The sequence below is a fragment of the Marmota marmota genome, unplaced genomic scaffold (assembly GCF_001458135.2).
Source record: "Marmota marmota marmota unplaced genomic scaffold, marMar, whole genome shotgun sequence".
Lineage (NCBI taxonomy): Eukaryota > Metazoa > Chordata > Mammalia > Rodentia > Sciuridae > Marmota > Marmota marmota.
Genome location: NW_026000093.1, coordinates 28,297,695 through 28,316,253, shown reverse-complemented (window position 1 = coordinate 28,316,253; position 18,559 = coordinate 28,297,695). Strand labels below are relative to the sequence as shown.

Below are 18,559 nucleotides of genomic sequence, written 5' to 3'. Positions count from 1 at the left end.
TGAATCTGGGCATATTTCAAAACTTTCTCTTCCATTCCATTTTTCTAACTATCCTTAAGTTAGTACTAGTATTTTAAATATTGAGACTTTATAACATATATTGATATAACAGGGTAATCCTATTTTATTATCTTTTGCAATATTTTCCTGGTTATTCTTTTAACCAGCAATATTATACCTTCTAGTATACTGTATCTTCTAGTAACTCTTTTCCAATTTCTATACATCCAATTTCTTTTTCTTATCTAACAGTATCAGTTAGCACTTACTCTATTGGCTGCAGTTTAATCTCATCCCTAATTTTAATGGACTACCAATGTCTTTACACTAAATAGGATGCTGACTCATGTATCATGAAATAAAGATTTTATCATATTACTTAAATACCTAGAAAGCAACTTTCCAACTAGTTTATGAGAGCCACAAAACTTTGATATAAGGGAAAATTAAAGACCCACATCTTTTATGGATATAGATACCAAAAAAATCTTAAATAAAAACTTTCTTATTTTATAGGTAAATGTCTACTCATAAAATTCATCTGCTCCATAAAGAGTACTACTCATCTATTGGTAAGTTTGACTGCTCCTTGGTATTTTTTCTTCTCATAGTATCTTTGTATCAATGTAAACAGGTTTCTTATTACTCACCCTTGAATGCATCAGATTTTCCTGGCACAACTACTTGCAAGAGATTTTGGGGAAGAGAGGCCCAGGGTAGACTTCCAGGCTACATATCAGCAACCATTTTCTTTGTTAGACCAAATATAGACTACTTACTACAAATAAGATCTCTCTGTTTGTTTCCATGTTACCCTAGGTTTAAGAGGTTTTAATGTTGGAATATCAGTTCCTTCAGCTCTTTGTCTGCTTGAATCAAAAGTCTTCTGTTTTTTAGTGGCAGTTTTCTGACTCTTCTACTTGTGTAAAACAAAAATAGTATGTATACAAAAGGCTACTGCTGCCAGCTCTGCTTCTCTCAGTTCCCACAACCACTTCTAAAAAGCACACCTGAGTTTAAGTTGGGCCTCTCCACATAAGTTTCCAAGAACCTATGCTACTGGGCCTGCTCAATTCTCTCTTCCTCATTCTTGGCTTTTGAACAACTTCAGTCCTGCTCATTCTAGGGCCTGGCTATCCAATTTCCTACACTTTATCTTGGTTCCTGCCTTGGCTACAGTTAACAAAGGGATATATTCTTTCTAACAAGACCTCTCATCTCTGAGGAATCACCTTCAAGTTGAAGAGATCTTTCCCCTCTAAGGCATGAGATTCTCACTATCTGATCCATGGGACTTTCAGAAACTTAACCTGGATCTCAACTGCTTTGGGCAGCACTTATATGTATTTGGTAGTCTGTGCCTTTAGTTTTACCAAAAATAGAGTTCATACAGTTGTTGTGCCCCTACTCTGCTTATCATTTTGTAGGATTTCCTTGATCTAGGTAAATAACATTGAGAATCATATTATAATGTTCAAATCTTCTAAAACACTGTCCTCAAAGTTGCATGGGTATATGATTTTGTTAACGGGTACAAGGATTTTGTTAAAAGTGAATTCTAATTCAGTATCTGTGTGGACCAAAGATTCCATATTTCCAACAAGTTTTCAAATATGGCTGATATTACTGCTCTATGGACCACACTTTTGGGAGCAAGGCAATTCATTAATTAATACAAAAGAATGGTTTTTTACTTTGCTTTTTAAAAAACTATTAAATATAACTCCCTATGGATAATATTATTTAATCTCCACAATAACCCCCAATACAGATACTACTTCTATCACCATTGTATAGTAAATGGAAGCATACATAATTTGCCCAAAATAACATTAGATGTTACACAGCCAGAGTCAAATCCAGATATGTGGCCATACATATGAAGTAATACTGCATCCAAAGATTGGGCTAGTTTATCTACTTAAACTAATATAATCATATTATCTGGGAGGTTACTAAGAAAAACTTCAAATACTGATTTTTGTACCTTATTCAAATTTCACCATTCTTACCATAAATATTTACAGACTATAAAATGAAGATAAATATTTGATTTTCCTATATTGAAATAATTTTATTCTAAGATTAATTTTTTTTAGGGAAGTGTTCCTCTTATACCCTGGAAGAAGTTATTAGCATTGAAAGCAGTGTTTTTTTTTGCTTTTGTTGTTTCAAAAACCACTCAATAAGGTACTTCACCTAGATCATTTCAATGAACTGACCATTTAAAACTATATGTGACAATGCATTTAAATGATTTATTCTTAGCTATGTAACATATGACAGATATTAAGAAGAGACTATCATGAGAGGTTCTTTGCTTTGGTTCCAAGAAAGAAAATAAGGTAACAGATATATGTGGGACAACTGAACAACTGATAAATCTTATCCCCAGAAAGCATAATATAAATTATAAGTACTGGCCATAAACCAATTCATCAAAGTAATCAACTTCTATTATGCTAACATGTTTGTAAGAAAAGCTTTATTTTCCATATATGAACTTAAGAGGTTATACTAATGGTAAGAAAGAGTTCAAAACTTAAGTTATATCTTAAGTATTAACAATGACTTAAAAAGAATGTATGAACACATTTGTTTTAATTATTTCCCACTGATAGCTAAGCAACTGGTTCTCAAATGCTACAAATTTCTCACTATATTTGATGAAGTTTGAGATGACACTTTAATGTCCCCTTTACAGTTAAAATTTCAATTACAATGTAAGTTACTAAAAATTTTTAAGCTAAATACATAGAATTTTATTAATCACAGCATAACAGATAATTATAATTATTAATAACAGATAATTATAATTGTTAATATACATAACAGTAAGATTAATTCTGTTAAAAAGTTACCCTAGGTTTAAGAGGTTTTACTGTTGGAATATCAGTTCCTTCAGCTCTTTGCCTGCTTGAATCAAAAGTCTTCCGTTTTTTAGTGGCAGTTTTCTGACAAATGGGTCCATGCTTTTTCTGTTAAGATGAAAACATGCAACATATTATTTTCTTCCCTACAGAAGAGAACATTATAAAACATAAGTTGAGAGCGGTTTAAAAAATATGAGCCTGACTAAAAAACTGAAGATCATATAATGATAATGCTTTGTCTTAACTACAATTTTTTAAAATGTATATGTAAAATGCATAAGTTTTCTTTCTTATAGCAAGAAATTATAGAAAAATACTTTTGTAAAATTTTACTAAGAGTTATATAATACCTTTCTGGTAAGGAAAAGAATATAAAATCAAATCTACTTGAATGAAAAGCAAAGGTCTTCACACCTAAACATGGGTACTAGAAAAAGAAATGCTATATAGAGAAGAATGCATTGATTTTAGGATTAACAAAAGCTAACATAATAGGAATAATGTAGATTAACAAAAGTAACATATTAGTTATATGTTAATATAATGTTAACACAAAAATAAAGACAAAATGGTCTTTTATCTCTTTCTTCCCTTCTAGAATTCACACTTTCTACTTTTCTTCACTAAGATTTTTTTTAAGATATCTAGTGTTCTATTCCTATAGGGTTTTTAAAAAATAGTTACCAATTCATTCATTTTAAATACCAGTAAACTTCTCTTAACTGGCTTTTAATTAATCAATTAGATAAAACAATTTCTTCCTTCACTATACAAAGCACATTGACTGATGACATTACAATACAGGCATTTTTTTCATTTGTGTTCTAAGAAACTCTGAAGAAGCTGGAACCATTAAATTTTATCTGAAAAAAAAAAAAGCAAATTTGAGTGCTGGCTTATTTGAAGTCAGGAGCCTGTTATGCTTTCAGTAGACAATTAGTAATCAACTGTTTCACAGATCTGTTTTCAATTTCAACAAATAAGCACTATAATTATAGCTATTAGAATAAGAGTTCTTAAGTAATAAAAACAGGCTCGAATGTGATTTTCTACTACACCCGTGTATGTCTAGTCTCACAAATTTAGTTGTTATGTGTCAAGTGCCTGTGGAGTTCATTTCCAAACCTGATTATACAAAGTGTAGTTATTATAACTATATCATTTAATTTAATATTAGATAAATAAATATCTGAGGGAGAATTGGCATTTTTGTCTGTGAAAATTCAGCTGACTGCTTTGAAAATACTTTGAAAAACAGTGATTTGATGAGAAAAAAAAAAAATCCCTACATGTGTGGGAAAGATATTTCTAAAGGATTACAAAAAAGTCAAATTATTTAGGTGTCCACTGTCAAATGAACTTTTTTTTATCATTAATCCCTCATTTTGCTTTAAAGAAATAAACTGGAAACAAGGATATGCACAGTATATTTTGCCAGCAGATCCCTATTTTTAACATATTATTTATCAAAATTTTAATAAATATATAATTATGTTCAAAGTTAAAATATTTAAAGTATATAAGGCATAATTTTTATTTTTTCTTATTTAGCTAATTTTTATTAAGATCAATTAGAAGAATTTCTATTTGTATGGATTACAAAACTATTTTTGCAACCAAAACTATTTAAAAAATGAAAAATGCATTTTAGGTACACTTGTATATTGTAAAAAAAAAATTATGTTTTTTTTTCTTTGCAATATTTCAAACACAGGAGAGTTAAGAGATTAGTATAATGAACTCCAATTTACTCTTCACTGCTTTGACAATTAATAGCATTTTAGCACTTTTGTTTTGTGTAGCCCTGCTTTTTTCCCCTAAAGTATTTTAAAGCAAAACCTAGACATTATATCATTTTGTATCTATAAATACATTATTGTATACATTAAGAGATGTTTGGTAGCCCGGCATGGTAGAACATGCCTGGAATCCCAGTGACTCAGGAGGCTGAGGCAGGAGGATCATAAGTTCTAGGCCAACCTGGGCAACTTAGCAAGACCCTATCTCAACATAAAAATGAAAAAAAAAAAGGGGGGGTGGTACTAAAAAAAGGAGGGGTGTTTGTTCTGTTTGCTTCTGATAATATTAATACTTTAACAGAGAAGTCAGAAGACCAAACTCTGAAGGAAAGAGAGTATTCTGGAAGAATGACACAAATGGAACCCAAACACCTCAACAAGTTTTACAAAACTTCAAAATTCATTCTACATAAATTCTCCCCATGTGAGTTATTCTTAAGTACTGAACAATTACAGATCTATTAAACCCCAAAGGAAAAAGATACAGATTCAGTCTACTCACTAATGCTACTGGAAAGAATGTTCTTCCACAAATTTTGCAAGGCAACAACTCTCCAACTTGGACAACACTTCCGTTTTCTAAAACAGAAAAGAATTTTATAAATAATTTCTGTGGCTCATATTGTGAAACTTCAAATTTCAATGTTTTCTCTTAGTTTCATAGGTAATTGTTAGTTCTTTTGAAAAATGCTTTGTTTCATTTAAAAATAAGCAAAATTACCAATTAAAATGGCATAAGGCTTAGAATTATTAGTGATCAAAAATATCATGGTAAATGAGAGTGATTAAGAATAACCAAACTGATATTAGAAATATCTAGTTTTCTTGTTATTATTTAACCAAATTAATTTATCATCTCTTACTTATGAGTTGATTTCATTGTAAATTAGTAACTTTAAAAATCAAATCAATCTTATTAATATTCAAGGCATGAAGAATTATCATTGTTTTTTCTGGTTAAGTGTCTTCCTGACATAATATAGAGAAACTAGAAAAAAAAGAATTTTCTTCCAATTACCAACAGCAAACAAAAAGTATAAGGCTCCAAAGGTAAGATCACTTAATTAGAATGCAAACTGCATTTATGAGGCAAATTTTTCATTTTTTACACATATAATACTTATTAAGATTCACTAGACCAATCAATTGAGGTTTTCTGACCTCATAAGCACAATTCATTAAATTATAAAGCAGCTACAATTTTCATTCAATTAAAATTAAACTAAAAAAAATTACATTATTTGTGATTCTACATAACTGAATTCACTTGTCATTTATTTTCTAGCCAATTTTCAAACCTAAATTTATTTTCATACCAGTAATTTTCTAAAAGTGATATTTTTACAAACCTGTAAAATTTTCCCAATATTTTCTGTTGAATATTTTATTGATTGTTAAAATTATTTTACCATATGAGCAACAAAAACATTTTCTTCTAAAAGTAACATTAAAAAATCATGAAATGTCAATTTTGACTCCATTTAATATGTTCTACAGCATTTGGTGAGATTATATAAAACTAGTGAAATAATGCACTGGTGAGAAAACACTCTAACATAGCAAAAGAAAAACTTCTTCGTTCTATCTTTCTAGTATTATTCTGCCTTATTCTAGTAGTAAAAAAGTGACTGTTACCTCAGAGGGACTCCATGTCTGTATAGCTGCAGTTCAGCAGTGAACATTACAAAAGTAAAGCTAAGATTCTCCTGATTTGTCCTTCTATAATACCAAGGGCTAGGTTATTTAAGGAGAGCAATCTCATTTATCTGGATCCCTTAATTCCAATAACAACCCAGAAGGCTGAAACGGTTACTAGATAGACTATCCTTTAGGTTCATTAAAAATGATGGTCAAAGTCACATGGCATGTTCAAAGTTTATAAGCTTACTGACAGTTATCATGTATTCCTTTATATACTAAGCAATGATTTAAAATTTTATCAATACACATATTAAAAATATATATTTCATTTGCTTTTTTAAAAAGTATACACCTGCCCCCAAATTTAACTACTGAGAAAAATCAATTCAACACATTAAAATAATCTGAGTATCTAGTTGAGTACCTACTGGTTACCAAATATACCAAGTAATAGTAGCATAGGGTGCAATGACAAAACCACTGTTCTCATAAAGCTAACACAATACTATTTATTTATTCAATATATCTGAAAACAAATCATCTTCCATTTTTCATACAAAAACATAAAAATCATAATATTACCATACTATAAAATCCAATTATTGAAATTAATTTCCACATGTCATCAAGCACGTTTAAAATGTCATAAAGGAAAAGAAAATCACTGTCACTAAAAGGCATAAAAAATAATGCATTTAAGAGCAGTTATCTCAAGTAAAAGAAAAATCTTTATGAAAAATCATTCTTCATTCAAAACAAGTATATACACAAATTTCTAATTTCCTGCTGTATTAGTTGATCAAAAAGCATACCCTTATGGTTCATGAAATATGGAATTTGCAAATGGGTTGATGTCAAGATCTACTGAAAACACAAAATGTATACTCAAAAGGTCATGATAAATAGGTTAGGCCTTGGAGTCCAAAGCCACAGTTTGTTCTAATATTATTCATTAAAGGAATTGATAGTGGTAGAAAGACACTTGAATTTGTTTAATATTATCTAACTTCAAGACTCAATGCTGTCATTAAGAACTATGAATCCCTGGGTAAGATTTTAACTTCTCTTAAGGTCAGATTCCCTTTTTACAAAATAAAGAAGTTAGCTTAAATGACATATGTGGCCCCCTTCTACCTGTAACATACATTTAACAAAATTTTATACCTTCCGACTGTATTAGCAAGAAATTTACATGGATGACAAGGCATCTTTTTTACTGGTGTCATATTTTGAAAAAGTTCCTCAAATATGAGAATGATTAAACCAATGCAAATGATGGAATAAATACTTTAGAAGTATGTTGATGAATCATTTCTATTTTTCTATATATAAAACTGAGAAACTGAAAGGATCTATAGCAAAGCACATGTTGTCTTTCTTCTTGTTGGAAAAGTCTTCACACTATGTGAACTACAAGGAAATGTATGACTAATTACATGGGTAGATGTGTTATTCAACTTTTGGTAGCTGAGATTAAATACCTGACAAAAACAACTTAGAAGAAGAAAAGTTTATTTTGTCTCAAGGTTTCGGCCAGTTTCATTGCTCTTGCCCCTGGAAGAGGCAGATTATCATGACTGAAGGGCAAATCAGGAAAGTTACAAAGACCATGGAAGCTGGGAAACAAAGAGAGCAAGGGAAAGGGGCTGCAGGGAATATGAACCCGTGCAGGGCATATCCCCCAAATGCAAACTTCCTCTAGCCACAACCATCTACTTACAGATACTACCCAGTTAGTCCATTTAAAACTATGGACTAATTAGGTTATGGCTCTCATAATCAAATCATTCATGTTCAAACATTTCTGCATTAACACAGGAACTTTTGTGGGACACCACATATCCACCCTGACCCCCAAAAGCTTATGTTCAGCTTGCAATGCAAACTACACTTATTCCATTTCCAAGAGTCCTCATAATCTTAATAGTTCCATCATTGCCCAAAGGTCCAAGTCAAGTCTCTTCTGAGTCTCAAGGCAAACTTTTAGCTGTGAAAAGTAGGATATGTATATCCAATATATAATGGCATACATATTCCAAAAGAAGTGAAGGGACTAAAACTCATCCAGGCAAATATTAAGTCTTGTAATGCCATATCCCGCATCATGGGGCACGTATGACAAGACGTTCTCTCCAAAGGGCTTGGGAATTCCCATCTCTCTGGCCTTGCTAGTTGTAGTGCTCATGGCCTCTCTCTTAGCCTGGTTCTATGGCAACCAGCAGCTTTCCTCAGCAGACAGTCCACACTATGAGCATCTCTTAATCCAGGGGTGTACACTGTAGCTTTGGTTTCTTTCTCAAAGCTTCAGGTATCTCGCTACCAGGGGCTGCCCATAGGGACTCCAAGCCTGACACACTCTGCCTGGCCTACCTACAACTCTTAGCACATATAAAAAAGTAGAGATACTACCCTGCATTCTATCAGATCATAATGGAATGAAATTATAAATCAATCATAAAATAAGAAAAAAAAGCTACTCCAATACTTGGAGACTAAATAATATGCTACTGAATGAACAATGGATTGCAGAAGACATCAAGGAGGAGATCAAAAAGTTTTTAGAAGTGAATGAGAACACAGATAAAACATGGAAATCTCTGGGACACTATGAAAACAGTTCTAAGAGGAAAGTTCATTGCATGGAGTTCATTCCTTCAAAGAAGAAAAAGTCAACAAATAAATGACTTAACACTACATCTCAAAGCCCTAGAAAAAGAAGAACAAATCAACACCAAAAGCAGCAGAATACAGGAAATAATTAGAATCAGAGCTGTAATTGATGAAATTGAAACAACAGAAACAATCGAAAAAACTGACAGAATAAAAAGTTGGTTCTTTGAAAAAATAAATAAAACTGACAGACCCTTAGCCATGCTAATGAACAGAAGGAGAGAGAAAACTCAAATCATTAACATATGTAATGAAAAAGGAAATATCACAACAGACACTACAGAAATACAGAAGATAATTAGAAATTATTTTGAAAACCTGTACTCTAATAAAATAGAAAATACCAAAGACATCGACAAATTTCTAGAGTCATATAATTTGCCCAAATTGATTCAGGATGATATACACAACTTAAACAGATCAATTTTAATGACAAAACAGCAGACACCATCAAAAGTTTACCAACCAAGAAAAGCCCAGGTCCGAAGGCATACACAGCAGAGTTCTACAAGACCTTTAAGGAAGAACTAATACCAATACTCTTCAATTTATTTCAGGAAATAGAAAAAGAGGCAGCACTTCCAAACTCATTCTATGAGGCCAATATCACCCTGATTCCAAAACCAGGCAAAGAAACATCAAAAAAAGAAAACTTCAGACCAATATCTCCAATGAACATAGATGCAAACATTTTCAAGAAAATTCTGGCAAATCGAATACAAAAACATATCAAAAAGATCCTATATCACAATCAAGTGGGATTCATCGCAGAGATACAAGGTTGGTTCAACATATGGAAATCAACAAATATAATTCATCACATGAATAGACTTAAAGAATCATATGATCATCTCAATAGATGCAGAAAAAAGCATTTGACAAAATACAGCACCCTTTTATGCTCCAAACACTAGAAAAACTAGAGATAACAGGAACATATCTCAATCTCATAAATGCTATCTATGCTAAGTCCCAGGCCAACATCATTGTAAATGGAGAAAAATTGAAGGCATTCCCTGTAAAAACTGGTAGGAGACAGGGATGCCCTCTTTCACCACTTCTATTTAACATAGTTCACAGGCTAGGACAAGTAGACAGACAAAAGAAATTAAAGGGATACACATAGGAAAAGAAGAACTCAAATTGGCACTATTTGCTGATGATATAATTCTATACCTGGAAGACCCTAAAAATTCCACCAGAGGGGCTGGGGATGTGACTCAAGTGGTAGCGCAGTCGCCTGGCACGTGTGCGGCCCAGGTTCGATCCTCAGCACCACATACAAACAAAGATGTTGTGTCTGCTGAAAACTAAAAAATAAATATTAAAATTCTCTCTCTCTCTCTCTCTCTCTCAAAAAAAAAAAAAAAATTCCACCAGAAAACTCCTAGAACTAGTAAATTAATTCAGCAAAGTAGCAGGATATGAAATTAACACCCATAAATCAAAGGCATTTCTGTATATCAGTAAAAAGTCCTCAGAAAGGGAAATGAGGCAAACTACCCCATTCTCAATAGCCTCAAAAAAAATAAAATAAAATACTTGGGAATCAACTTAACGCAAGAGGTGAAAGATCTATATAATCAAAATTATAGAACCCTAAAGAAAGAAATCAAAGAAGACCTAAGAAGATGGAAAGATCTACCTTGCTCTTGGATAGGCAGAATTAATATTATCAAAATGACCATACTTCCAAAAGCACTATACAGATATAATGCAATTCCAATCAAAATTCCAATGACATTCCTCATAGAAATAGAAAAAGCAATCATGAAGTTCATCTTGAAAAGTAAGAGACCCAGAATAGCTAAAGCAATCCTTACCAGGAAGAGTGAATCAGGTGGCATCACTATACCAGACACTATACTACAGAGCAATAGTAACAAAAACAGCTTGGTATTGGCACCAAAACAGACTGGTAGACCAATGGTACAGAATAGAGGACACAGAGAGTAACCCACAAAACTACAATTATCTTATATTAGACAAAGGTACCAAGAACATGCACTGGAGAAAAGACAGCCTCTTCAACAAATGGTGCTGGCAAAACTGGAAATCTATATGCAACAAAATGAAATTAAACCCCCATCTCTCACCATGCACAAAACTCAACTCAAAATGGAGCAAGGACTCAGGAATATAACCAGAGACCCTGTTTCTAATAGAAGAAAAAGTAGGCCCTAATCTTCATCATGTGAGATTAGGGCCCAACTTTCTTAACAAGACTCCTGGTTCAATCTATGGGGGTGGCGCGGGGGTGGAGGGAAGAAAAAAGGAGACTGACTTAACCAGAATCCCTCCTCCTAAAAGAGATATTCAGGACTAATCCTAAGTAGCACAGTTTTTGAGACACTGACATTTTCTGTTTAGTCCCTGCCTACTTCTCATTCACTCCCTATCTATATTGCAGGCAGACTTTATTTTTTTTATGTTGAAACTGAAGTGTTTTTTTGTTTGTTTGTTTGTTTGTTTGTTTATTGGTTGTTCAAAACATTACAAAGCTCTTGACATATCATATTTCATACATTAGATTCAAGTGGGTTATGAACTCCCATTTTTACCCCAAATACAGATTTCAGAATCACACTGGTTACACATCCACATTTTTACATAATGCCATATTAGTAACTGTTGTATTCTGCTACCTTTCCTATCCTCTACTATCCCCCCTCCTCTCCCCTCCCATATTCTCTCTCTACCCCATCTACTGTGATTCATTTCTCTCCTTGTTTTTTTCCCATTCCCCTCACAACCTCTTATACATAATTTTGTGTAGCAATGAGGGTCTCCTTCCATTTCCATGCAATTTCCCTTTTCTCTCCCTTTCCCTCCCACCTCATGTCTCTGTTTAATGTTAATCTTTTCCTCCTGCTCTTCCTCCCTGCTCTGTTCTTAGCTGCTCTCATTAAATCAAAAAAGACATTTGGCATTTGTTTTTTAGGGATTGGCCAGCTTCACTTAGCATAATCTGCTCCAGATTTCAAACTATACTACAGAGCAATAGTAACAAAAACAGCATGGTACTGGTACCAAAACAGGCGGGTGGACCAATGGTACAGAATAGAGGACACAGAAACCAATCCACAAAACTACAACTATCTTATATTTGATAAAGGGGCTAAAAGCATGCAATGGAGGAAGGATAGCATCTTCAACAAATGGTGCTGGGAAAACTGGAAATCCATATGCAACAAAATGAAACTGAATCCCTTTCTCTCGCCATGCACAAAAGTTAATTCAAAATGGATCAAGGAGCTTGATATCAAATCAGAGACACGCCGTCTGATAGAAGAAAAAGTTGGCTACGATCTACATACTGTGGGGTCGGGCTCCAAATTCCTCAATAGGACACCCATAGCACAAGAGTTAATAACAAGAATCAACAAATGGGATTTACTTAAACTAAAAAGTTTTTTCTCAGCAAAAGAAACAATAAGAGAGGTAAATAGGGAGCCTACATCATGGGAACAAATCTTTACTCCTCACACTTCAGATAGAGCCCTAATATCCAGAGTATACAAAGAACTCAAAAAATTAAACAATAAGATAACAAATAACCCAATCAACAAATGGGCCAAGGACCTGAACAGACACTTCTCAGAGGAAGACATACAATCAATCAACAAGTACATGAAAAAATGCTCACCATCTCTAGCAGTCAGAGAAATGCAAATCAAAACCACCCTAAGATACCATATCACTCCAGAAGTCAAACAACAACAAGTGCTGGCGAGGATGTGAGGAAAAGGGTACTCTTGTACATTGCTGGTGGGACTGCAAATTGGTGCGGCCAATTTGGAAAGCAGTATGGAGATTCCTGGGAAAGCTGGGAATGGAACCACCATTTGACCCATCTATTGCCCTTCTCGGACTATTCCCTGAAGACCTTAAAAGAGCGTACTACAGGGATACTGCCACATAGATGTTCATAGCAGCACAATTCACAATAGCTAGACTGTGGAACCAACCCAGATGCCCTTCAATAGATGAATGGATAAAAAAAAAAAAAAATGTGGCATTTATACACAATGGAGTATTACTCTGCACTAAAAAATGACAAAATCATGGAATTTGCAGGGAAATGGATGGCATTAGTGCAGGCCGACTTTTAATCCTAACCATTATATTAAAACAGTTTCTTTCCTCGACTTAGTACGTATTTGTTGAGCACTTAACACAAGACAAGAAGTGTTCTAAAATGTAGGAATCCAGGAATAAAGAAAACAAAGACTCCAATCTCATGGAGCTTCTACTATTTTAATGGGGGTTGGGGATGGGGGGTAAAAATAGATAAATATATAAAATGCCAGGTGGTGATAAACACAATGAAGGAAGAAGAGAATAAGGGAAAACAGGAGAGTCATAAAGCTATCTTTGGGAAATGGGTAGGATAAGGGAAAGCTTCGTTAATGAGGATAATTAAAGACTTAAAGAAACAGAGATAACCACTCACTATTAATTTACTAATTGTTAAATTTGAATCCCGCTTTTGCATCCTTATCCTATTTTTGCAGCATGAGGCACTGTTGATAAAAACCCTTCAACCTTTAAATTCCTTCCTCTCTTGGCTTCTGTTTCTTTCTCCTAAGCCCCAAATTTCCAGATGTTACAAACTAAGCAAGGTTTGGACTCGTTAGTATCCAGACTTCCTAGTAATATCAGGTGCCATAGGCTTTTTCTAGGACACATTCACTACTCCATAAATATTAGTTTCTTCCCCATTTTCTTTTCATGACAATTTTTAAAAATTCTTTAAAGACTCTCCCACCCTAATTTCCTGACCTGCTCAGTTTTAAAGCATTAGTTTTTTTGCAAGTTTCTTCCCTCATTTTGTTAAATTATGGTTTGCTTGGGTTACTGCACCCGTTTGAGTCACATATGCCAATAACTACTAAATCAAAAGCTCCAAATAGATAGATATTTCCAAGTAACTATGAGACTTTTCCACAGGATACCCCCAAGTACTGCACAAACACATCTCTAAAGCCAAACTCATTAGCTCATCCAGCAAACTAGATCTTCTTCTTAAAGATATTACCCCTCTTCTACTTAAAGCTAGAAAGCTGCTTTATCTTTGATTTCTTTTCCCTTACACATATAGCAATGATATCTCAATTTTCTACCTAAGAAATATCTGTCCTCCCTTTTAATTCGTTATACTAATTCCTCAGTTCCAAACCTCATCACATCTAAGAATTTCAGCCTCTTTCTTTTTCAGTCTATCCAAATTTACCTCCAGTACTACCATAATTAACGAGGGAGATAGATGACATGTTTTACCTGCTATATTTCTCTGAATAAGTGGTACCACTGCATAATCGACGTGCCCTGTTTTTCAGTCCAAAAATTGAACAATTGTCACATGGTATAATTCTGTTCATCACCTCAATGATAAGGTAAACAGAACAGTAATGTATTTACAGTAGCACATGGATGTGCATTTGTCTTCTCGTGCTGCCAGGAGAGCTTACAATTTTCAGTGTACATACATGGTCAGTATATTTTTGAAAGTCAATTTGTGGTGTGTTGAGAAGGCTGCAGCATTAAAGATAAACACATCTTATATGAGTGGAGCAGAGGAGAGTGCTCAGATAACTGAACCAGGGATAGCTGTGCAAAATCTTCAGACACAAATTAAATTTTCTAAGTCCATATTTTGTAACCCTGGAGTAAATTTTGTCAAGTATATTAATTTGACTATATTGCAAAAATCAGTAACAACTAATGTGTTAACTTTTTTTTCTCAGATTGGAAATATGTTTGCCAAACGGTCATGAAGAAATGATGTGTGCAGGTTTGGACAATTCAATTTTAATATATTTTAATGTATTTTCAGGAATATTTTGAATAACCTAATCTTGCACTAAGGACAGTTAATAATTAATGATTTTTTAAGTAAAACCAGCATATTTTTTTTTAAAAAGTTTCACATAATGGTTGTACTCCAATTTTTTTTTTTTAGTTATACATGTTCTTTTTAGTTATACATGACAGTAGAGTATATTGTATCCCAACTTTTTGCAAAAAAAAAAAAGTCATAAGATCTGTGACAATTGGGTGGTGAAATACAGCATGGCAAGAAATACTGGACTATCCTTAAGCATCTAACACATCTCCTTTGATTTAATCCATCCAGTAAACTGTGCTGAAGAGCCTTCTGTCTAGACATAGCTAAATGCTTTAAGTATTTAATAATATGGTAGTCTAGTACTCAACAACAGTTTTTTACAGCTAAGGAAACTGAGGTTTTGATTAAATAAATGTCCAAATCATACAAATAAAAGGAAACAAAGCAAGGATTCAAATATAAGCCTCTACATTTGCCATTAAAGTATCTGGCATCCAACTCAGTTCCCAAAATATAATGAATGCTAAAAATTAATAGAGACAGAAGAATTATTCAATGACCTAGTATATATTTATCCTAAGGAAAAACAAAGCAGAAACTTTAATGGGACATAATGGCTACCTTCAACTAGAAAAAGGGCAATACTATAGAACAACAATTTCATTTCTAATCAAGTTTCAGAAGGCAATACTAAGATGTAATAATTTTGGCAACCTAAGAGTAATGGGTAGTCTGATCTCTGCCACAATTGTTATCATCACTAAGGAGGACATTATGAAGGCAATGACAATGCAATATAAAATCTGCTTAGATTTTATCTGCTCTTAATTTTACAGAAGATAACATAAGAGACTGTAAGTCTCCTAAATCTAAACCTATTTTTATTGTTCTTAGATACACCTCACAGCCTTAAGGTGAAAGAAAATAAAGACTTAGTTTTAACTGTTCAAACCTTACAGAAATGCTCAGTTATCAATTATAGAAAATATGAGCATTAACTTAAATTTGGTTTCAAAACACAGTGTTGAGTGTAATAGCTCATCTCTTTGACATTTTTTTAAAAAGCCCCAGAAGATAAAAAATAATATAAGTGGTATATGATTTACATGCAAATACCACTACAACACATTATGCAAACTTGAAGATTTTACACTAGATACTGCAATATAATGCAACAATTCAATATAATGTTTATCAGACACTGTCAAAGTAGTAGACTTAAATTTCCAATATAGGGAAAAGACATCTATCACTGTATCAATATTTATTAAATGGAGGTATAGGTGGATGAATTAATTAATGGCAAGCTTAAGATTTAAAGTTTCAGCAAATGTGATCTAATAAGAACTAATTTTTTTAAAGGAGGAGGGGTTAGGGGAATTAAGCAAGAAAGGCACTGTCCTCCCTTCAAAAGAAAACTCAAAAGAGCTTTATTAGGCTAAACCACTTACCCAAAATTCAACTGTTTTGCCAGACAAAAAGCAATTTTCATATATTTCAACCTAATTAATTACATTTAAGTGCATTATAGTTTAGGACCTCATCCTATTTTGTTCTAAAAATATCAAGTACTTTTTAACATGATATATCATAAGCTAGGTCCATAAAACATGTCCATTCCATACTTCATTAGAATGTATTTCTCGACCCGTGTAATTTAATATTATAATAGGCTCCATTATATCTTAAATGTAATAGTACTACCAGAACTGTAAAAATGTAAGTTCTACAATATGGGCTAGACCTTGACTATTTTTATTCTCTGGTACATTTTCAGGGCAGAAGAGTGCTTAGAAAACGTAAGTAAAAAAATTAGATGAAGATCATTGCAGATGTTGAATAAAATAATAAAAATATGCAAATTAAAGCACTTCATGTGTATTATAATAATCGTATAAGAACTCCAGAACCCATGCTCCAAGCCACTTTGTCATAACATCACTACATATTTTAAGATAATTTAAAAATAGGCTGCCTCCAGAGAAGTCCACTAAATAGATTATCCTGAAAGAAAAGAGTACTATCAGTACAATTTCTGATTTTATGGAAAATTCATAAAGTAAATTCAGAAAGGAAACAAGATCTTCATAGGTCATAGCTATAGCTGCCCACAAATGGAGAACTGTCAGAATTCTTTATCTATCATCATAAAGGTGTTCAATAAGATTTTTAGACTACAGGAAAAGCATGAAAAAACTCATACTCATGTTATTGCATTTGCTTTCAGATTACTAAGAAGTTACTAGTTATCACTTTTCACTTCATAACACAAGTATTTTCCTATCACACAACAATACAAAGGGTTCAGTGCCTTTGCTTATCCTTAATTTCACCTGAATCCATGCAAATTAGGAGAAAAAAGGACCTGAATCAAGACAACAGAATCTTTCAATCTGAAAGCCTTTTCTTCATCAGAAGGATTACCAATTAAAAAATTTTATTTTGAAACCGTTGTTGCCAATGCTGTTTTTTTCCTTCCTTTGTTTTTAAGCGACTGCTGTCCTTACACAAGATAAAATGGGTAGAGAATACAGAAAAAGTGAAAGAACTGGGAACAAAGCAAAATCTGGAGTCATGGTTACAGCACAAGGATAAACCCAAAGATAAGGAACCAATACTGGTTCTACCTTACACAGCCCTTGTGACTAAACCATTAAATACTTCTGGTAATCTATTGTCCCGGCTCTAGAGCTGGCCAGAGACACTGCCTTAGGATAATGCTCTGGCACCTCTCTGATGGAAGATGCTGTAGAAATGGAAAAACGGTTATCTGGGGAAACTGGCCAAGACAGTGTCAGGAGCTGGCTGGAAGTGAAAGATAAATCCCGTGGGGCCAGCAAAGACTTGGCGGTGGGGAGGCCGTGGACATTTACCGAGACCAGTATGCAAGGAAAATAAAATCTGGCCAGTGCCCCTGTGATTACAGCGATTACAGTAAACTCAGGAGTTCAGCAAGACCAGAAAACGGTAGGGGATGACGTGCAGGTTGAGCCAAGGCTAGCTCCGGCAGGGGTGGGGTAGTCCAGCTGAAGACCGTCTGAGGCGGGGCAGCCTGGGAGTCCTATGTTCCAAGACGCCGGGGGCTGTCCAGCTTTACCCGCCCGGGCCTCCGCAGGAACGACGGGGATCCCCACTCCTGAACGGCCTTCGCCTTCCTGGGACTGGTGTCCAGGGCCCCCAAGTGCTCCGGGTCCATGCTCGTTCCCGGCCCGCATCCCTTCACCTCCTCACCTTCCAGCCCCTCCATTGCGCCACCGCCTCCGACTCCCCGCAACTCTCTCAGCAGCATCCGCCGCCGCCCAGCTTTGGCTGTAGCAACCCGGCCGCGCCTCCCACCTGCTAACATCCCGGCCTACCATTGGTCCGCGCAAGGGGGCGGGGCTCCAGAGGGGCGTGGACGCGGCGAGGAACGGCTGGGACGTGCCTACAGCTGTCTGAGCTCGCCACACTCAGGCTCGCTGCTCTCACCGCCACCCTCTTGGGAAGCCGAAGCAGTATTCTGCGATCCAACAGCGCCTTTGTTCAACTCCAGCTTCGTTTGCCCTCTCACCTTAATCTCCTTTTTTTAGAGTATATCAGCGCCTCACGGGCTCCCCATCACCAATCAATGCAAGTATGTCCTGTCGCTTATCCCTGTGCGCAAACTCCATAAGCAAAAAGCAAATCGTACCAACGACCTGGTGCTGTACACTTGTAAGCAGCACTCTCTCCATTTCCCCGTCGTAGGT

At 34.5% G+C, this 18,559-nt stretch overlaps 1 protein-coding gene across 2 annotated transcripts in view; it reads right to left on the bottom strand.

Moving 5' to 3' along the window:
* Zc2hc1a (zinc finger C2HC-type containing 1A) overlaps positions 1–18,198 on the bottom strand; it is a 44,949-nt gene extending 26,751 nt beyond the window's left edge. The window contains exons 1-3 of one of the 2 annotated variants that reach the window (XM_048783089.1): positions 18,063–18,198; positions 5,175–5,251; positions 2,862–2,978 (exon numbers count right to left, since the gene is read on the bottom strand). In XM_048783089.1, coding sequence (XP_048639046.1) covers positions 2,862–2,978; positions 5,175–5,251; positions 18,063–18,177 — 309 coding nt within the window. In that variant the 5' untranslated portion in view covers positions 18,178–18,198. The remainder of the gene's footprint in view (positions 1–2,861; positions 2,979–5,174; positions 5,252–18,062) is intronic. The other variant, XM_015485890.2, reaches the window with a different exon arrangement.
* Between the last annotated feature and the right edge of the window lie 361 nt (positions 18,199–18,559).